Raw genomic sequence first — 19720 nt, forward strand, 5'->3', positions numbered from 1 at the left:
TCATTTCTGCTCTGATCTTAGTTATTTCTTGTGTTCTGCTAGGTTTTGTGTTTTTTTGACCTTGCTCCTCTCACTCTTTCAATTCTGATGATAGGGTGTCAATTTTAGATCTCTCATTGCATCTCATGTGGGCACTTATTGCTATATATTTTTCTCTAGAAACTGCTTTAAATGTGTCCTAGATATTCTGGTAAGTTGTATCTTCGTTCTCGTTTGTTTCAAAGAACATCTTTATTTCTGGCTTCATTTCATTGTTTACCCCGTCAACATACAAGAGCCAGTTGTTCAGTTTCCATGAAGCTGTGCAGTTCTGAGTTAGTTTCTGAATTCTGAGTTCTAAGTTGATTGCACTGTGGTCTGAGAGACTGTTTTTTATGATTTCCATTCTTTTGTATTTACTGAGGAGTGATTTATTTTCAATGATGTGGTCAGTTTTAGAGTAGGTTTGATGTGGTCCTGAGAAGAAGGTATATTCTGTGGATTTGGGGTGGAGAGTTCTGTAAATGTGAGTTCAAGTCCTTGATATCCTTGTTAGTTTGCTGTCTCGTTGATCTGTCTAATGTTGACAATGGGGTGTTAAAGTGTCCCGCTATTATTGCGTGGGAGTATAAGTCTCTTTGTAAGTCATTAAGAACTTGCCTTATGTATCTGGTTTATTGGTACATAAACCTTTATTGGTTGTGTATATATTAAAATCATTAGCTCTTCTTGTTGCATTGGCCCTTTTACCTTTATATAATGTCCTTCTTTGTCTCTTTCTATCTTTGTTGGTTTGAAGTCTCTTTTGTCAGAGAAGAGAATTTCAAGTCTTGCTTTTTTTTGCTCTCCATTTGCTTGGTAAATTTCCTCTATCCCTTTACTTTGAGCCCTTGTGTATTCTTGCATGTGAGATGAGTTTCCTGGATACAACACACCAATGGATTTTGGCTTTTTACCCAATTTGCCAGTATGTGACTTTCGATTGGGGCATGTAGCCCATTTACATTTAATATTGTTATGTGTGTATTTGATACTGCCATTTTGACGCTAGCTGGCTGTTTTGCCCGTTAGTCAATGTAGTGTCTTCATTGTGTTGATGCTCTTTACCCTTTGGTATGTATTTTTGCTTGTTTGCAAACGATTTTATTTTCCCTTCACTTATGAAGCTTAGTTTGGCTGCATATGAAATTCTAGGTTGAAAGTTCTTTTCTTTAGGCATGTTGAATATTGGCCCCCACTCTCTTCTGGCTTTTAGGGCTTCTGCGGGGAGATCTGCTGTGAGTCTGATGGGCTTCCCTTTTTGGGTAACCCAACCTTTTCTCTCTGGCTGCCCTTAGCATTTTCTCCTTCATTTCAACCCTGGCGAATCTGATGATTATGTGTCTTGGGGTTGCTATTCTTCAGGAATATCTTTGTGGTGTTCTCTGTATTTCCAGGACTTGAAGATTGGCCTGCCTTGCTAGGTTAGGGAAGTTTTCCTGGATAGCATCCTGAAGAGTATTTTCCAGATTGGTTTCATTCTCTCTGTCACATTCAGGTACAAATATCAAATGTAGATTAGGTCTTTTCAGATAGTACCATATTTCTTGGAGACTTTGTTAATTCCTTTTTACCCTTTTTTTTCTCTAATCTTGCCTTCTTGTTTTATTTCATTGAGTTGATCTTCGACCTGTGATATCCTTTCTTCTGCTTCATCAGTTTGGCTGTGGAAGCTTGTGTAAGCTTCACAAAGTTTCCGTGTTGTGTTTTTTAGCTCCATCAATTCACTTATATTCCTCTCTAACTTGTCTATTCTTATTAGCATTTCGTCAGACCTTTTCTCCAGGTTCTTAGTTTCTTTGCATTGGGTTAGAGAATGTTCTTTTAGCTCACAGAAGTTTCTTTATTACCCCCCTTCTGAAGCCTGATTCTGTCAATACATCATACTCATTCTCCATCCAGTCTTGTTCCCTTGCTGGCGAGGAGTTGTGATCCCTTGTAGGAGGACAGGCATTCTGGTTTCACCTATTTTAATCATTTTTGTGCTGGTTTCTTCCCATCTTTGTCGATTATCCACCTGTCGTCTTTGAAGTTGTTGACTTTCAGATTAGGTCTCTGAGTGGACGCCCAGTTTGTTGATAAAGTTATTTCTTTCTGTTTCTTAGTTTTCCTTCTACCAGTCAGGCTCCTCAGCTCTAGGACTTCTGAAGTCCACTCCAGGCCCTGCTTGCCTGGGGATCACCTGCAGCAGCTACAGAACAGTAAGGGTTGCTGTCAGTTTCTTCTTCTGGTATTCTTATCCCAGAAGGATACCCACCAAATTTCAGTTTGAGCTCCTTTTTATGAGGTGACTCTTTGGATATACAGGGGTCAGGGAGCTGTGAGCTCCGTTGTTCTTTTAGAGCTGCTGGGCAGGTATGTTTAAGTCTGCTGCAGCAGAACTCACAACCCTCCCTTTCTTTCCCCAGATGCTCTGTCTTGGGGACTTAGGGCTTTATTTATGAGTTTCCATTGTACTGTGCCTTTTTTTCAGAGCTGCCCTGCCCAGCAAGGATGCAGCTTAGTCACTGTCTGCCTGCAGAGTTTTTTCTGAGCTGCTGTGGGCTCTGCCCAACTGCCCTATGAACTTCCCAGTAGTCCTGTTTATACAGGTGTAGTTAGAACTGCCTCAGTAATGGTGGCCCACCTGTAATGGTGGACTCTCTCTGTAATGGCGGGTTGCCTCGGCAATGGCGGACTGCCTCAGCTATGGCGCATTACCTCCACAGTTGTGAAGTGCCTCGTTAATGGCAGATGCCCCTCCTCCACAGAGCTGGACCTTCCCGGGTTCAGCTGTGCTTGCTGTGAAACTCTCAGCCCAGAGCGTATCCAATTGCTGTTTTTTTGTGGGGGTGGTACTAGCCGAGCCTGATCACCTGGCTCCCTGCCTCAGAGCCTTTCTTTCAGGTGAACGGTCGACTCTTTTCCAGGTGTTCCAGTTGCCTGTTGAAAAGGCATCAGGGTCTGTGTGATTTCCCGTGCAGTGACCCACTGCACTGGCTGAAACAGCAGCACTGAGATTTGTGGCATTATTTTGCCCAGGAATCTCCTGGCCTGGCTCCCTGTTTCAGTCCCATTTTTAATCAGATGAATGGGTGACTCTGCCTTCCCAGAGCTCCAATCACCAGCTATAATGGTGCCCAGATCCGTGTATTTTGTACAGAGAACCACCACACCTGGGTGCCAGCAAAACAGCCCCACTGGCTAAAACAGTGGCACTGGCCAAACCAGCCATGCTGGTGACCCATGGGGCTCCTCCACCTGGGAGTCTCCTGGTCTGTGAGTGATAAAAATCCATCTGGAAATGTGGTGTCCCCTCACCCTCTGTGCTTTTACTAGGAGCTGCAATACTGAGCTGCTTCTAATCGGCCATCTTGGATCCCTCAATCCCAAATCATTTTATGAGACCTGATACCAAAACCTGGCAGAGACTAAACAAGAAAAGAAAACTTCACACTGATATCCATGATTAACATAGATGCAAAAATCTTCAATAAAATACTAGCAAGCCGATTGCAGCAGTGCATCGAAAAGCTTATCCATCATGATAAAGTAGGCTTCATCCTGGGGATGCAAGGCTGTTCCAATATATGGAAGTCTATAAACATTATTCATCACATAAACAGAACCAAAGACAAAAACCACATGATTATCTCAATTGATGCAGAGAAGGCCTTTGACAAAATTCAACAGCCCTTTATGCTAAAAACTCAGAATAAACTAGGTATTGACAGAACGTATCTCAAAATAATAAAAGCTATTTATTACAGACACACAGCCAACATCATAATGAATGGGCAAAAACTTGAAGCATTCCCATTGAAAACTGGCACTAGACAAGGATGCCCTCTCTCCCCACTCCTATTCAATATAGTATTGGAAGTTCTAACAAGAGCAATCAGGCAAGAAAAGGAAATAAATTGTATTCAATTAGGACAGTAGGAAATCAAGTTGTCTCTATCTGCAGATGACATGATTGTATATTTAGAAGACCCCATCATCTCAGCCCAAAATCTCCTGAAACTGATAAGCAACTTCAGCAAAGTCTCAGGATACAACATAAATGTCCAAAAATCACAAGCTTTTCTATATACCAATAACAGACTTAATGAGAGCCAAATCAAGAACGAACTGCCATGCACAATTGCTGCAAAGAGAATAAAATATCTAGGAATACAACTAACAAATTATGTAAATGACCTCTTCAAGGAGAACTACAAACCACTTTTCAATGAATTAAGAGAGGATACAAACAGATGGAGAAACATTCCATTCTCATGATTAGGAAGAATCAATATCGTGAAAATGGCCATACTGCCCAAAGTAATTTAGAGATTCAACACTATCCCCATCGAGCTACCAATGACTTTCTTCATAGAACTGGAAAAAAACAGCTTAGTCTTCATATGGAACCAAAAGAGAGCCCGCATAGCCAAGTCAATTCTAAGCAAAAATAACAAAGCTAAAGGCATCACACTACCTGTTTTCAAACTATACTGCAAGGCTACAGTAATCAAAACAGCATGGTACTGGAACCAAAACAGAGATATAGACCGATGGAGCAGAACAGAGGCCTTAGAGGCAATGCCACACATCTACAACCATCTGATCTTTGACAAACCAGACAAAGATAAGCAATGGGGAAAGGATTCCCTGTTTAAGAAATGGTGTTGGCAAAACTGGATCTCGGTTTGCAGAAAGCAGAAACTGTATTCTTCTGACACCTTAAACTAAAATTAACTCCAGATGGATTAAAGACTTAAACATAAGACACATCAGCATAAAAACCCTAGAATATAACCTAAGCAAAACCATTCAATACATAGGCATAGACGAGTACTTCATAACTAAAACACCAAAAGCTTTGACAACAAAAGCCAAAATAGACAAATGGGACCTAATTAAACTCCAGAGCTTCTGCATAGCAAAAGAAACAATCATTAGAGTGAAGCAGCAACCAACTGAATCGGAAAAAAATTTTGCAATCTACCCATCTGATACAGGGCTAATATCCAGAATCTACAAAGAACTAAAACAGATTTACAAGGAAAAAATAAACAAACCCACCCAAAAGTGGGCAAGGGATTTGAACAGACACTTTCAAAAGAAGAAATATATGAGGCCAACAAACATATGAAAAAATGCTTATCATCACTGGTCATTAGAGAAATTCAAATCAAAACCTCATTGTGATACCACCTCACGCCAGTTAGAATGGTGATCATTCAAAAATCTGGAGACAACAGATGCTGGAGAGGATGTGGAGATATAGGAACACTTTTACACTGTTGATGGGAGTGTAAATTATTTCAACCATATGGAAGATAGTGTGGCAATTACTCAAGGTCCTAGAAATAGAAATTCCATTTGACCCAGCAATCCCATTACTGAGTATATACCCAAAGGATTATAAATCATTCTGTTATTAAGAAACATGCACATGTATGTTCATTGTGACACTGTTTACAATAGCAAAGACCTGGAACCGACCCTAATGCCCAGTGATGATAGATTAGACAAAGGAAATGTGTCACATATGCACCATGGAATACTATGCAGCCATAAAAATTGAGGATTTTGTGTCCTTTGTAGGTACATCGATGGATGTGGAAACCATCATTCTCAGCAAACTGACACAAGAACAGAAAACAAAACCTCACATGTTGTCACTCATAGGTGGTTTTTAACAATGAGAACACATGGAAGCAAGGAGGGGAGTATCGCACTCTGGGGTCTGTTGGAGTGTTAGGGAGCTAGGGTAGGGATAGCAGGGAGTGAGGGATTTGGGGAGGGATAACATTAGGAGAAATGCCTAATGTAGATGACAGGGAGATGATGCAGGAAACCACCGTGTCTTGTGTATACCTATGTATCAATCCTGCACAGTCTACCCATGTACCTCGTAATTTGAAGTATATAAAAAATCAATATATCTAGGAGGTGGTTTCATGAAAAGATTAACAAAATAAATAGATCTCTAGCCAGACTAATAACGAAGAAAGGAGATAATAGTCAAGTAGCCAGAAAAATAAATTTAAAGAGGATATCAGCATTGATCCCACAGAAATACAATCTACTATCAGATAATACTATAAACACCTCTATGCAAAGAAACAGGAGAATCTAGAAGAAATGAATAAATTCCTGGTTACATACACTCTTCCAAGACTAAACCAGGAAGAAGTCTAATCTTTGAATAGATCAAACAATTTCTGAAATTGAGGAAGTAATTAATAGCCTGCCAACCAAATTAAGCCCAAGACCAGACAGATTCAGAGCTGAATTCTACCAGAAGTACAAAAAGGAGCTGGTACCATTCCTTCTACAACTATTCCAGACAATAGAAGAAAAGGGACTCTACTCTTACTCATTTTATGATGCTAGCATTATCCAAATACCAAATCTGGCAGACACACACACACACAAAGGCACATTTTAGGTCAATATCCTTGATGAACATTGATGTGAAAATCTTCAGTTGAACACTGGCAAACTGAGTTCAGCAGCACATCAAAAAGCTTATTCTGCATAATCAAATCAGCTTCATCCCTGGCATGCACGACTGGTTCAATATATGCAAATCAGTAAACCTAAACCATCACATAAACAGAACCAATTACAAGAACCACATGTTTATCTTAATAGATGGAGAAAAGTCCTTCGATAATATCCAACACAGTTTCATGCTAAAAACTCTCTATAGACTAAGTATTGATGAAGCATAACTCAAAATGATAAGAGCTATTTATGCAAACCCATAGCCAATATCATTCTGAATGGGAAAAATCTTTAAATATTCCTTTGAAAACTGGCACAAGACAAGAATGCCCTCTCTCACCACTTCTACTCAACATATTATTGAAACATCTGGCTGGGGCAATCAGGCAAGAGAAACAAATAAAGGGTATTCACATTGGAAAAGAGGAAGTCAAATTGTCTGTTTGCAGGTGACATGATTGTGTATTTTAAAAACCCCATTATCTCAGCTCAAATTATCCTTAAGCTGATAAGCAACTTCAGCAATGCTTTAGGATAGAAAATCAATGTGCAAAAATCACAAGCATTTCTATACACCAATAATCAACAGAGAGCCAAATCATGAACAAACTCCCATTCACAACTGCTACAAAGAGAATAAAATACCTAGTAATACAACTAACAAGGGATGTGAAGGACGTCTTCAAGCAGAATTACAAACCACTGCTCAAAAAAGTAAAAGAGGAAACAACAAAATGGAAAAACATTCCATGCTTATGGATAGGAAGAATAGATATTGTGAAAATGGTCAGACTGCCCAAAATAATTTATAGATTCAATGCAATCCCCATCAAGTTACCATTGACTTTCTTCACAGAATTAGAAAAAAAAAACTACTTTAAATTTCATATGCACCAGAAAAGATTCCGAATAGCATAGACAATCCTAAGTAAAAAGAACAATGCTGGATGCATCATGCTATTTAATTTCAAACTATACTACAAGGTTACAGTAACCAAAACAGCATGGCACTGGTACCAAAACAGAGATACAGACCAATGGAACAGAACAGAGGCCTAAGAAAGAATGTCCCACATCTGCAACCATATGATTTTTGACAAATCTGACAAAAACAAGCCATGAGGAAAATATTCCTTGTTTAATAAACGGTTTTGAGAAAACTGGCTAGCCATATGCAGAAAACTGAAACTGGACCTTTTCCTTATACCTCATAAAAAAATTAACTCAAGATGGATTAAATATTTAAATGTAAGACCCAAGGCCATAAAATCCCTGGAAGAAAACCTAGGCAATATCATTTAGGACATAGGCATGGGGAAAGACTTCATGACTAAAACACCAAAAGCAATGGCAACAAAAGCCAAAATTGACAAATGGAATCTAATTAATATAAGGAGCTTCTGTGCATCAAAAGAAACCATCATCAGAATGTACAGGCAAGCTACTGAATGGGAGAAAAATTTTGCAATCTGTCCATCTGACAAAAGGCTAATGTGCAGAATCTATAAAGAACTTTAAATATTTACGTGAAAAAAACAACTCTATCACAAAGTGGGTGAAGGATATGAACAGACATTTCTCAAAAGAAGATATTTATATGGACAGCAGGCATATGAAAAAAGCTCATCATCACGTGATTATTAGAGAAATGCAAATCAAATCCACAGTGAGATATCAGCTCATGCCAGTTAGAATGGCAATCATTAAAATGTCAGGAAACAACAGAGGCTGGAGAGGATGTTGAGAAATATGAACGGTTATACACAGCTGGTGGGAGTGTAACTTAGTTCATCTATTGTGAAAGTCAGTGTGTCGATTCCTCAAGGATCTATAACCACAATACAATTTGACACAGCAATCCCACCACTGGGTATATGCCCAAAGGATTATAAACCATTCACTGTAAAGACACATGCACACGTATGTTTATTGCAGCACTGTTCACAATAGCAAAGACTTGGAACCAACCCAAATGTCTATCATTGATAGACTGAATAAAGAAAATGTGGCACATATACACCATTGAATATTACGCAGCCACAAAAAATTAGTTCATGTCCTTCACATGGACATGGGTGAAGCTGGAAGCCATCATTCTCAGCAAACTAACACAAGGACAGGTAAAGAAACACCACATGTTCTCATCCTAAGTCGAAGTTGAGCAATGAGAACACATTTACATGGGGGGGGGCATCACACACCAGGGCCTGTTGGGGGTTGGGGAGCAAGGGAAGGAATAGCATTAGGAGAAATACCTAATATAGATGATGGGTTGATGTGTGCAGCAAACCGCCATGGCTCATGCATACCTATGTAACAAACGTTGACCTTCTGTATGTGTATCTCAGAACTTAAAGTATAATTGCAACCTCTGCTTATTTTCTGTGTTACACATTTTCGTTTTCAAGGATTGTTAGATATAGGTTCCTAATCTCTTCTGGCATGTAGGATTTGTGCTGAGAGGTCTGTTGTTAGTTTGTTGGGTCTTTTCTCAGTGACCTGCCTTTTCTCTCTAGCCTTTAACACTTTTTTCTTTCATTTCAACTGCAGAAAACCTGATAATTATGTGCCGTGGGTATGACCTCACAAAGCATTTTGTGTGGGTCCTCAGCATTTTCTGAATTTGAATATTGGCCTCTCTAGCTAGGTTGGATAACTTCTCATGGGTGATATCCTTAAATATGTTTTCTAATTTGTCTTCTTTCTTCCTATCTTTTTCGGAATGTCAACAAGTCCTAAATTTGGTACCTTGATGTTAGCCCATAATTTATGGAGGTTTTGTTTATTTTTTAAAGTCTTTTTTATTTTTGTTTGAATTTTTTTTTTTATTTTAGAAAGCCTTTCTTCAAGCTTCAATATGTATTTCTCAGCTTGGGCGTTCTGTTGCTAATCCTTGTGATTTCATTTTGTAGTGTGTTTTTCTGCTCTATCAAGTTAGTTGTATTCTTTTCTATACTGACTATTTTGCCTTTTAGCTCCTGTATCTTTTTAGTGTTACCCCTAGCTTCCTTAGATTGAGTTTTAACATTTTCCTAGATTTCAGTGATCTTCCTATCTATATTCTGAATTGTATTTTTGTAATTTCAGCCATCTCCGCCTGGTTAAGAACCCTTGCTTGAGAAGTAGTGTGGTTGTTTGGAGAAAAGAAGACATTCTGGCTTTTTGAATTGTCAGAGTTCTTGTGCTGATTATTTCTTATTTTTGTGGGACTGTTGTTTCTTTAATATTTAAAGTTGCTGGTTTTTGGATGAAATTTTTTCCCCTTTTATTCTATTTGATAACCTTGGGTGATTTGATTGTGGCATAATGTGGGTTCAGTTGACTGGCTACATTTCTGGAATATTTAAGGTGGCTAAGGCTCAGCTCAGTACTCCTGGATTGCAATGCCCTAATTCTGGGGGACTGGTATCAGGTCCCCCTTTCTTCTCTGGCTTCTAAAGGTTAGGAACCTTCTGGAAGGGCTGAGTTGATCCTGGACTACTAGAAAGACCAAGGTGTTGCCAGACCACTGGTCACAATAATTCAATGGATGGTGCCAGTCAAAGCACTTCATAGGTAAGTGGCAGCAGTATCTGCCCTTATTGTTATGTGCCAGTTGCAACTACCACTGCAGTATATATGCGATTATGCTGGTCAGCTGCAGCAGGGTGCTAGCAGCTGCCAGGGCACTGGTCTTTATGTGGGCACTCACAGCAATTGCCAGTATTGACAGCATTGTCATTTGTGGTCATTCACAGCAGTGGCTGGCCGTCATGCAGGTGTTTGCAGCAATTGGTTGCATTAACAGCATGACTAGGGGGATAGGCCTTCCTGGCAGCAACTGTGCATACATTCACACTGGTGGTGGTGTTATCATGAGGGTGGTGTGCTCTGATTGGCACAGATTTGTGTAGGCCCTCTGCATGTACCTGCAGATGGCAGTGGCTGCTTGGGGTGTGAGTTGGTCCACTTTTTCCATGCCTAGTTTCTGCTGGCAGCTGTTTCAGCACAGAAAGGGGGCACTGGTGGGGGCAGCACTGGTATGCTTTCTGCATTCAATGATCCGACACATTGATTGCACAGCAGGGGGAAGGGGTAGCACACATAATTGTAGTGGCATGGAAGGGTTCACACAATTATGTGTGCTGGTACAGAAGGAAAGATAAGGTCCACCCACACAAACTAGCACCAGTAAAGCAATGTTGGAGATCATTGTGGGTGAGTGCATGTTGGCAAAGTGGCACGGGGAGGCTGCCGTAGTGGAAAGGTATAAACTAGCTGGGATTGTCTGCTGGGGCAGCTCTGTTCCAGAACTCTGCAGGTCATATCTTGTCTACCAGCACAGGAACTATGATGCAGATCTCCAGGAGGTACCTAGGGTCTGCACTGCAAGCAGGCGTGACCAGGCTGGGGCCCTGGGAGAAGCCAGCAGAATGTGGGGTGCTCAGATTGGACTGACCCTGTCTCATGGGCAAAACGGCCCTGCAGAGTTCAGGCCTGACACTTCTCCTAGGCCTATAGTATCCTGTGGGAGCCAGTCTAGCCTAGGGGCATGAGCAACCTTCGCTGTGTTCATTCAGATGTTCTGGCATCAAGTCTTCCAGACTCTGCTCCAGCTCGAGTTCTGTCCGTACCACGTCTCTGAGCAGCTCTCCCTGCTAATCCAAGTGTCCATGGTGGTCAAGGGTATTTTACCTGCTATGATTCTAGAGGCCCATGGTGAAAGTGGGTTGCTCCTTTACTGTTTGATTTACCTTTTCCCCAGGTGTTTTTGGGAGTGAGGAGCAAGTCCCAGTGAACAGTAGCCCTGTGCATTGTTCCTAACTTCCTCCCTATTCAGCCCAGCATCTGTGTGAATGGATCCATCCACCCTCATTGCCTCCATCCACCCTCATTGCCTTCTCTCTGAAGATATTCTAGGAGTGTGCCAGTCTTCCCAATGCCCCAACTTTTTTTGAGAGATGTTCCTTCTGGTTACATCTAGAGAAAAATGTTATTTTCATTTAATAATTTTTAAACATTCTTTTCTGCTATCCTTTTAGGAATGCCCAATTCTTCTGGACTCATGAACCGTCGTGATGCCATTTCCAAAACAGATGCTGCTGTGGTAGCATTACTGAAGGAAGCTGGTGCGATTCCCCTTGGCATAACCAACTGTAGTGAGTTGTGTATGTGGTATGAATCCAGTAACAAGATCTATGGCCGATCCAACAACCCATATGATTTACAGCATACTGTAGGTGGAAGTTCTGGTGAGTTGGACATTTTAGTACGACATCAACATCTGTGCTAACAATAATAATTATGAATTGTATTAATTAACATGATACAGTATAGCATCTATAAACTATAAGAATGGACACAAAGTCCCGGTATATGTGTGTGTTGATGGAGAAGAAATGGGGGTCATGTAAGAGCCTTGGTCAACTCTGATATTTTGAAGATGGATACAGAAGAAGTAGCCAGCAAAGGGAATTGAGAATAAGCCACAAGTGACATAGATGGGAAACATAATAAAGTGTATAGAGACTAGAAAAAAGAGCGTATAGAGACTAGAATTAACAAAGGTTTTATTAAACCTGAATGAATGCTTATGTGGGTTAGCAAAATATGTTTAAGCTTCTGGGTGCTAAAGCTACATAGACATTTGACACTTCTTTTACTATGTGACCTTGATCACATGAAGTAGGTGCTCAGAAGTCAGTTTCCTTTGCTTGTATTATAACTGTAAGCTTTTCATGTAAGCCTCATGGTAGGGATGTTAGGGAAAGGAGAACTTACAGTAGGGATGTCAGGGAAAGGAGAGCATCAGGAAGAATCGCTAATGGGTGCTGGGCTTAATATCTAGGTGATGTGTTGATCTGTGCTGCCAACCACTATGGCACACATATGCCTATGTAGCAAACCTGCACATCCTGCACCTGTACCCTAAAACTTAAAAGTTGATGAAAAAAAATAATAAGAGCTCTTTTCTATGTATGAGAATTAAGAGAAAGCAGACATACACACAGACCCAAGTGAGAAACATCCTCAGAGTAAAACTTATCAGTAATTGCTTTAAAATGTAAATGGCTTAGTATTCTCAAATAATATAGATGAGTAGAATAGATTACAATTATTATCTAAATGTATGCTGTGAACAAAAGACTCACTTTGGATCTAGAGACACAACAAGTTTGAAAGTGAAAAGGTGGAAAAAGATTTTCCATGCAAATAGTATATTAGATGATTTATTTGCAAGTGTTTTGTGTTTCCTGTAGGTGGTGAGGGCTGCACACTGGCAGCTGCCTGCTCAGTGATCGGTGTGGGCTCTGATATTGGTGGTAGCATTCGAATGCCTGCTTTCTTCAATGGTATATTTGGACACAAGCCTTCTCCAGGTAATGCTAATATAAAATTATGAAAGTAGAAGGGTGCTTCTACTTCTGTAATTCAGAAAAATGCAGAAATTTTGTTCCTAGCGGTTTTATTTTTCTTACAAGGATGATTATTATATATTTCTCAATGTTCTTTTTTCAAAATTTCTAAACAGCTTTATTGAGAATTCACATGCCATGCTACTTACCCACTTAAAATGTATACAATTGAGTGATTTTTAGTATATTGCCTGTTCGCAACTATCACCCGTATTAATTTTAGATCATTTTTATCATTCCCCTCAAAAACTTCACACTCATTAACAGTTGTTCCTCATTCCTCTCTCCAGCTCTCAGCAACAACTAATCTACTTCCTGTTTGTAGGAAATATGAATTTGCCTATTCTGGATATCTCATACATATGAAATAATACAATATGTGGCTTTTTGTGACTGATTTCTTTCACTAAGCATAATGTTTCCAGAGGTTATCATGTCATACCGTGTATCAATAAAATTCATTTTTTATATTGCACTTTAGGTTCTGTGGTACATGTGCAGATCATGCAGAATTGTTGCATGGGTATGTACATGGCAATGTGGTATGCTGCCTCCATCCCCCCATCACCTATATCTGGCATTTCTCCCCATGTTATCCCTCCTCAACTGTAAGCTTTTCCCTCTGTGGGTGACCCGACCTTTCTCTCTGGCTGCCCTTAGCATTTTTTCCTTCATTTCAACCCTGGTGAATCTGACAATTATGTGCTTTGGGGTTGCTCTTCTTGAGGAATATCTTTGTGGAGTTCTCTGTATTCCTTGAATTTGAAATTTGGAGTGCCTTGCTAGGCTTGGGAAGTTCTCCTGGATAATATCCTGGAGTGTGTTTTCCAGCTTGGATTCACTCTCTCCGTTATATTTAGGTACACCGATCAAGTGTAAGCTTTTCATGTAAGCCCCATGGTAGCCACTAAAAGCAAATTATAGCACATAAACATATAAGAAATGGGAAGGAATATAAAGTTTACCACTATAAAAAATCTCCAAATGACAAATGTAAACAATGAGAGGTGAAGAAAGGGACAAAGGATACAAAAAAAGTTAAGAAAATGGCCGAAGCTAGTCCTTAGCAACCAATGATAACCTTAAATGTAAATGAATTAAATTCTACAATTTAAAAATATAAAGTGGATGAATAAATAAATAGATTTAAAAAAATATAAACCACCCGTATGCTGCCCATGAGAGACTCCTATCTCTTATGAGAGCTCATATAGACTGAAAATGAAGGGATCAAAAATAATATTCTATGCAAACAGAACCAAAAGTGAGAAGAAGTATCTATATTTTGGTAAAATACACTTTTCACCAACAACTGTAAAAAGAGACTAAGAAGATCTTTATATAATGACAAAGAAGTTGGTTCAGCAAAAGGATATAACACTTGTTAACATACGTGCACCCAAACTGGAGCACAAAAATATAGAAAGCAAATATTAGATACAAATTAAGAGTTAATCTGCAATATAATAATAGTTGGGGGCTTCATTCACTTTCAGCAATGGAATGATTATCTAGGCACAAAATTAACGAAAAATCAGATATAAACTCTATTCTAGACCAGAGGTCCCCAAACCCCAGGCCATGAACCAGTACTGGTCCATGGCCTTTTAGAAACTGGGCTGCACAGCAGAAAGTGAGCAGTGGGTGAGGAAGCATTATCACATACGCTCTGCCTCCTATCAGATCAGCAGCAGCATTAGATTCTCATAGGAGCGTGAACACTTTTATGAACTGAGTATGCAAGGGATCTAGGTTGTGTGCTTCTTATGAGACTCTAGCTAATGCCCGATGATCTGAATTGGAACAGTTTTATCTCAAAACCATCTGGCCCCACAGTGCATGTAAAAAATGTCTCCCATGAAATGGCTCCCTGGTGCCAAAAAGTCTGGGATCACTGCTCTAGACAAAATAGATCTAATAGACATTTACAGAACATTCCACCCAACAGCTGCAGAATACACATTTTTGTCAACAGCATATGGAAATTACTCCAGGATACATCATATGTTTATCTACAAATAAGTATCAAAAATTTGTTGGTTTTGTGTTTTATTTTCAACTTTTATTTTAGATCGAGGGAGTACATATGCATGTTTGTTACAAAGGTCTTACTGCATGTTGCTGAGGTTTGGGATGTGACTGAACCTGTCACCCAGATAGTGAACATAACTCCCAATAGGTACATTTTTGACCCTTGCCCACTTCAAACCCTTCCCAAGCTTATAGTCTCTCATGTCTAAACTTTATATCCATGTGTACCCCATGTTTAGCTCCCACTTACAAGTGAGAGCATGCAGTATTTGGTTTTCTGTTTCTGTGTTAGTTTGCTTAGTATATTGGCCTCCAGCTCCACCCATGTTGCTGCAAATAAATTTATTCTTTATGGCTTCATAGTACTCTGTGATGTATAAATACCACATTTTCTTTATCCAATCTACCATTGATGGTTACCTAGGTTGATTCCATGTCTTTCCTATTACGAATAGTGTTGCAGTGGACACACATGTGAATGTGTCTCTTAGGTAAAACAATATTTTGCTTTCAATATATACTCAGTATTGAGATGATTGGGTTGGATCACAGTTCTGTTTTTATTTTCTTTTAGGTTACTTTCAACTTTTATTTTAGAGTCGGGGTACATGTGCAGAAATTTTTTAAAGGTGTATTACATGATGTTGAGGTTTGGGGTATGACTGAACCTGCTACTTAGGTAGTGAGTGTCATATCTGATAAGCAGATTTCAACCATTGACATTTTCCCTTTTATTCTCATCTTGTAGCCCCCAGTGTCTGTTGTTCCTGTCATTATATCAATGTTTACCCAACATTTAACTTACACTCATAGGTAAGAAGATGAGGTATTTAAAAAAAAATTTCTGCATTATTCTAATCCACTTAGAATAATGACCTCATACTGCATTAATGTTGCTTCAAAGGTCATGATTTTGTTCTTTTTGGCTGCATAATATTCCATTATGCATATATACCACATTTTCTTTATACAATCCACAGTTGTTGGATACCTAACTTGAATCTATGTCTTTCTTATTGTGAATAGTTCTGTGATGAACATATGGATCCGTGTATTTTCTTGGTAGAATAATTTATGTTCCATTAGGTATATATTCAGTAATAGGATTAATAGGTGGAATAGTAGTTCTATATTTTCGTTATTTAAGAAACTCCCAAATTGCCTTCCAAAGAGCTGAACTAATTTACACTCCCACCAAATACGTATAAGCATTCTCTTTTCTCTGCAGTCTCACCAGCACCTGTTATTTTTTAACTTTTTAATAATAGCCATTCTGACTGGCGTGAAATGGTATCTCATAGTAGTTTTGATTTTTGTTTCTCCAATAATTACACTGATGATTAGCATTGTTTTTGTATGTTAGTTGGATACTTCTATATCTTCTCCTGAGAATTGTCTGTTCATGTGTCTTGTACACTTTTTGATGGGGTTATGTATTTATTGCTTGTTTTATTTTTCCAAGTTCCAAAATTGAATATCTTTATTTTTATATTCCAGATCATTTGAAAAATTCTTTCATTAGTGGTGACATTTCATATTTAATGATTATTTCTCTTCTCAAACAAAAGTAGTAATAGAATTTTTAACTAATTAATTAGTTTTATTGTAGTAAAATATATTCACCATAAAACTTACTATTAAAAAACTCACTTTTAATTTTTTAAAATTTTGTAATGCAATAGTTTTTGTGGGGAACAGGTGGTGTTTTGGTTACGTGAATAAGTATTTTAGTGGTGATTTCTGAGATTTTGGTGCACCCATCACCCTAGCAGTATACACTGTACCAATATATAGACTTTTATCCATCTCTTTTCTCTCATTCTTTCCCTTGAGCCCCAAAAGTTCATTATATTATTATTATGCTTTTGCATCCTCATAGCTTAGCTTCCACTTATGAGTGAGAATATACGATGCTTAGTTTTTCATTCCCGAGTTACTTCACTTGCAATAATGGTCTCCAATTCCCTCAGGGTTGCTGTAAATGCCAATATTTTATTTCTGAATAGCATTCCATGGTATATCATGGTATATCCACTTGCTGATTCGTGGGCATTTGGGCTGGTTCCATATTTTTGGAATTGTAAATTGTGCTGCTACAAACATATGTGTGCAAGTATCTCTTTCTTATAATGACTTATTTTCATCTAGGTAGATACCCAGGAGTGGGATTGTTGGATCAAATGGTAAATCTACTTTTAGGTCTTTAAGGAATCTCCACACTGTTTTCCACAGTGGTTGTACTAGTTTACATAGTCAACAGCAGTGGAGAAGTGTACCCTTTTCACTAGATCCACACTAAAATCTATTTTTTTTTAATTTTTTTTAAATTATGGTATTTCTTGCGGGAGTAAGTGATATCTCATTGTAGTTTTGATTTGCATTTCCCTGATTATTAGTAATGTTGAGCATTTTTTATATGCTCATTGGTCATTTGTATATCTGCTTTTGAGAATTGTCTATTCATGTCCTTACCTCATTCGTTGATGGGATTGTTTTATTCATGCTAATTTGTTAGAGTTCTTTCTGGATTTTGGATATTTGTCTTTTGATGATGTATAGATTGTGGAGATTTTCTCCCATTCCGTGAGTTGTCTGTTTACAGACTGTTTTTTGTTTTTTTTTTTGCCATGCAGAAGCTCTTTAGTTTCATTAAGTCTCACCTATTTATTTTTGTTTTTATTGCATTTGCTTTTGGGTTCTTAATTGTGAAGTCATTGCCTAAGCCAATGTCTAAAAGGGTTTTTCCAATATTATTTTCCAGAATTTTTATAGTCTCAGGTCTTACACTTAAGTCTCTGATCTACCTTGAGTCGATTTTTGTATAAAGCGAGCGATGAGGATTGTTTCGTCATCTACATGAGACTAGCCAATTATCCCAGCACCATTTGTTGAATAAGGTTTCCTTTTCACACTTTCTGTTTTTTTCTTTGTCAAAGATCAGTTGGCTGTAAATATTTGGGTTTATTTGTGGGTTCTTTATTATGTTCCAATGGTATATGTGCCCATTTTTAAAGCAGTATCATGTTGTTTGGTTACTATGGCCATATACTATAGTTTAAAATTAGATAATGCATTGCCTCTAGGTTTGTTCTTTTTGCTTAGCTTTGTTTTGGCTATGTGGACTGTTTTTTGGTTTCTTATGAATTTTAGGATGTTTCTTCTAGTTTTGTGAAGATTGATGGTGGTATTTTAATGGGGACTGCATTATATTTGTAGGCTGCCTTTGGCAGTATTGTCATTTTCACAATATTGATTCTACCCATCCATGAGAATGGGATGTGTTTCCATTTGTTTGTGTCATCTATGATTTCTTTCAGCAATATTTTAATTCTTAAGTATTTTATTTATTTTGCAGCTATTATAGAATGGATTGAGTTTTTGATTTGACTGAGCTTGGTCGCTGTTGATATAAAGCAGAGCTACTGATTTGTGTACATTAATTATGTATCCTGAAACTTTGTTAAATTCATTTATCAGTTCTAGAAGGTTTTTGCAAGGGTCTTTAAAGTTTTCTAGGTATACAATCATATCTTCAGCAAACAGTGACAATTTGACTTTCTCTTTACCAATTTGGATGCCCTTTTATCCCTCCTTCTGTCTGATTGCTCTGGCTAGGACTTCCAGTACTATGCTGAAGAAAAGTGGTGAGAGTGGACATCCTTGTCTTGCTCCACTTTTCAGAGGAAATGCTTTCTACTTTTTCCAGTTCAGAATTATGTTGGCTGTGGGTTTCCCATAGATGGCTTCTATTACACTGAGGTATGTCCCTTGTATGTCGATTTTGCTGAGTTTTAATCATGAAAGGATGCTGAATTTTGTCTAATACTTTTCTGTATCCATTATCATGTGACTTTGTTTTTAATTCTGTTTATGTGGTGTAATACATTTAATGACACGTGTCTGTTAAATGATCTCTGCATCACTGGTATGAAACCCACTTGATCATGGTGGGTTATGTTTTTGATATCCTGTTGACCCACTTATCTAGTATTTAGTTGTGGATTTTTTCATCCATGTTCATCAGGGATATTTGTTTGTAGGTTTTTTTGTTGTTGTTATCATTGTTATGTTATTTTCTGCTTTTGGTATTAGGTGGTAGTGGCTTCATAGAATAATGTAGAGAGGTTTCCATCTTTATCTTGTGGAATAGCATCAATATAATTGGTACCAATTATTTGATGTCTGGTAGAATTCAATTGTGAATCCATCTGGTACTACACTTTTTTTTGGTTAATATTTTACTGTCATTTCAATCTCTCCTTGTTATTGGTCTGTTTGGTGTTTCAAATTCTTCCTCATTTAAGCTGGGAGGGTTGTATCTTTCCAGGATTTTTTTCATCTCCTCTATGTTTTCTAGTTCATGCTCATAAAGGTGTTCATACTAGCCTTATGTGATATTTTTAATTTCTCTGGTGTTTCTTGTAATGCCTTCTGTTTCATTTCCTATTGAGCTTCTTTGGCTCTTTCTCTATTTTTCTTGTTAATCCAGTATATCATTCATGGGTATTTGGGTTGGGTCCAAGTCTTTGCTATTGTGCTGCAATAAACGTACATGTGCGTGTGTCTTTATAATAGAATGATTTATAATCCTTTGGGTATATATCCAGTAATGGGATTGCTGGGTCAAATCGTATTTCTAGTTCTAGATCTTTGAGGAATAGCCTCACTATCTTCCAGAATGATTGAACTAATTTATACTCCCACCAACAGTGAAAAAGAAGTCCTATTTCTCCACATCCTCTCCAGCATCTGTTGTTTCCTGTCTTTTTAATGATTGCCATTCTAAGTGGTGTGAGATG

The 19720-nt window shown here is 38.3% G+C and overlaps 1 protein-coding gene across 3 annotated transcripts in view; it reads left to right on the forward strand.

Annotated features, from left to right (window-relative positions):
* FAAH2 (fatty acid amide hydrolase 2) overlaps positions 1 to 19720 on the forward strand; it is a 204501-nt gene that overhangs the window by 55457 nt on the left and 129324 nt on the right. For 2 of the 3 annotated variants that reach the window (XM_017519684.2, XM_037735270.1), the window contains exons 4-5: positions 11517 to 11726; positions 12735 to 12854. In XM_017519684.2, the coding sequence (XP_017375173.1) occupies positions 11517 to 11726; positions 12735 to 12854 (330 nt within the window). The remainder of the gene's footprint in view (positions 1 to 11516; positions 11727 to 12734; positions 12855 to 19720) is intronic. The other variant, XM_017519685.2, reaches the window with a different exon arrangement.

The sequence above is a fragment of the Cebus imitator genome, unplaced genomic scaffold, assembly GCF_001604975.1.
Source record: "Cebus imitator isolate Cc_AM_T3 unplaced genomic scaffold, Cebus_imitator-1.0 Scaffold766, whole genome shotgun sequence".
In the NCBI taxonomy this organism is placed as follows: domain Eukaryota; kingdom Metazoa; phylum Chordata; class Mammalia; order Primates; family Cebidae; genus Cebus; species Cebus imitator.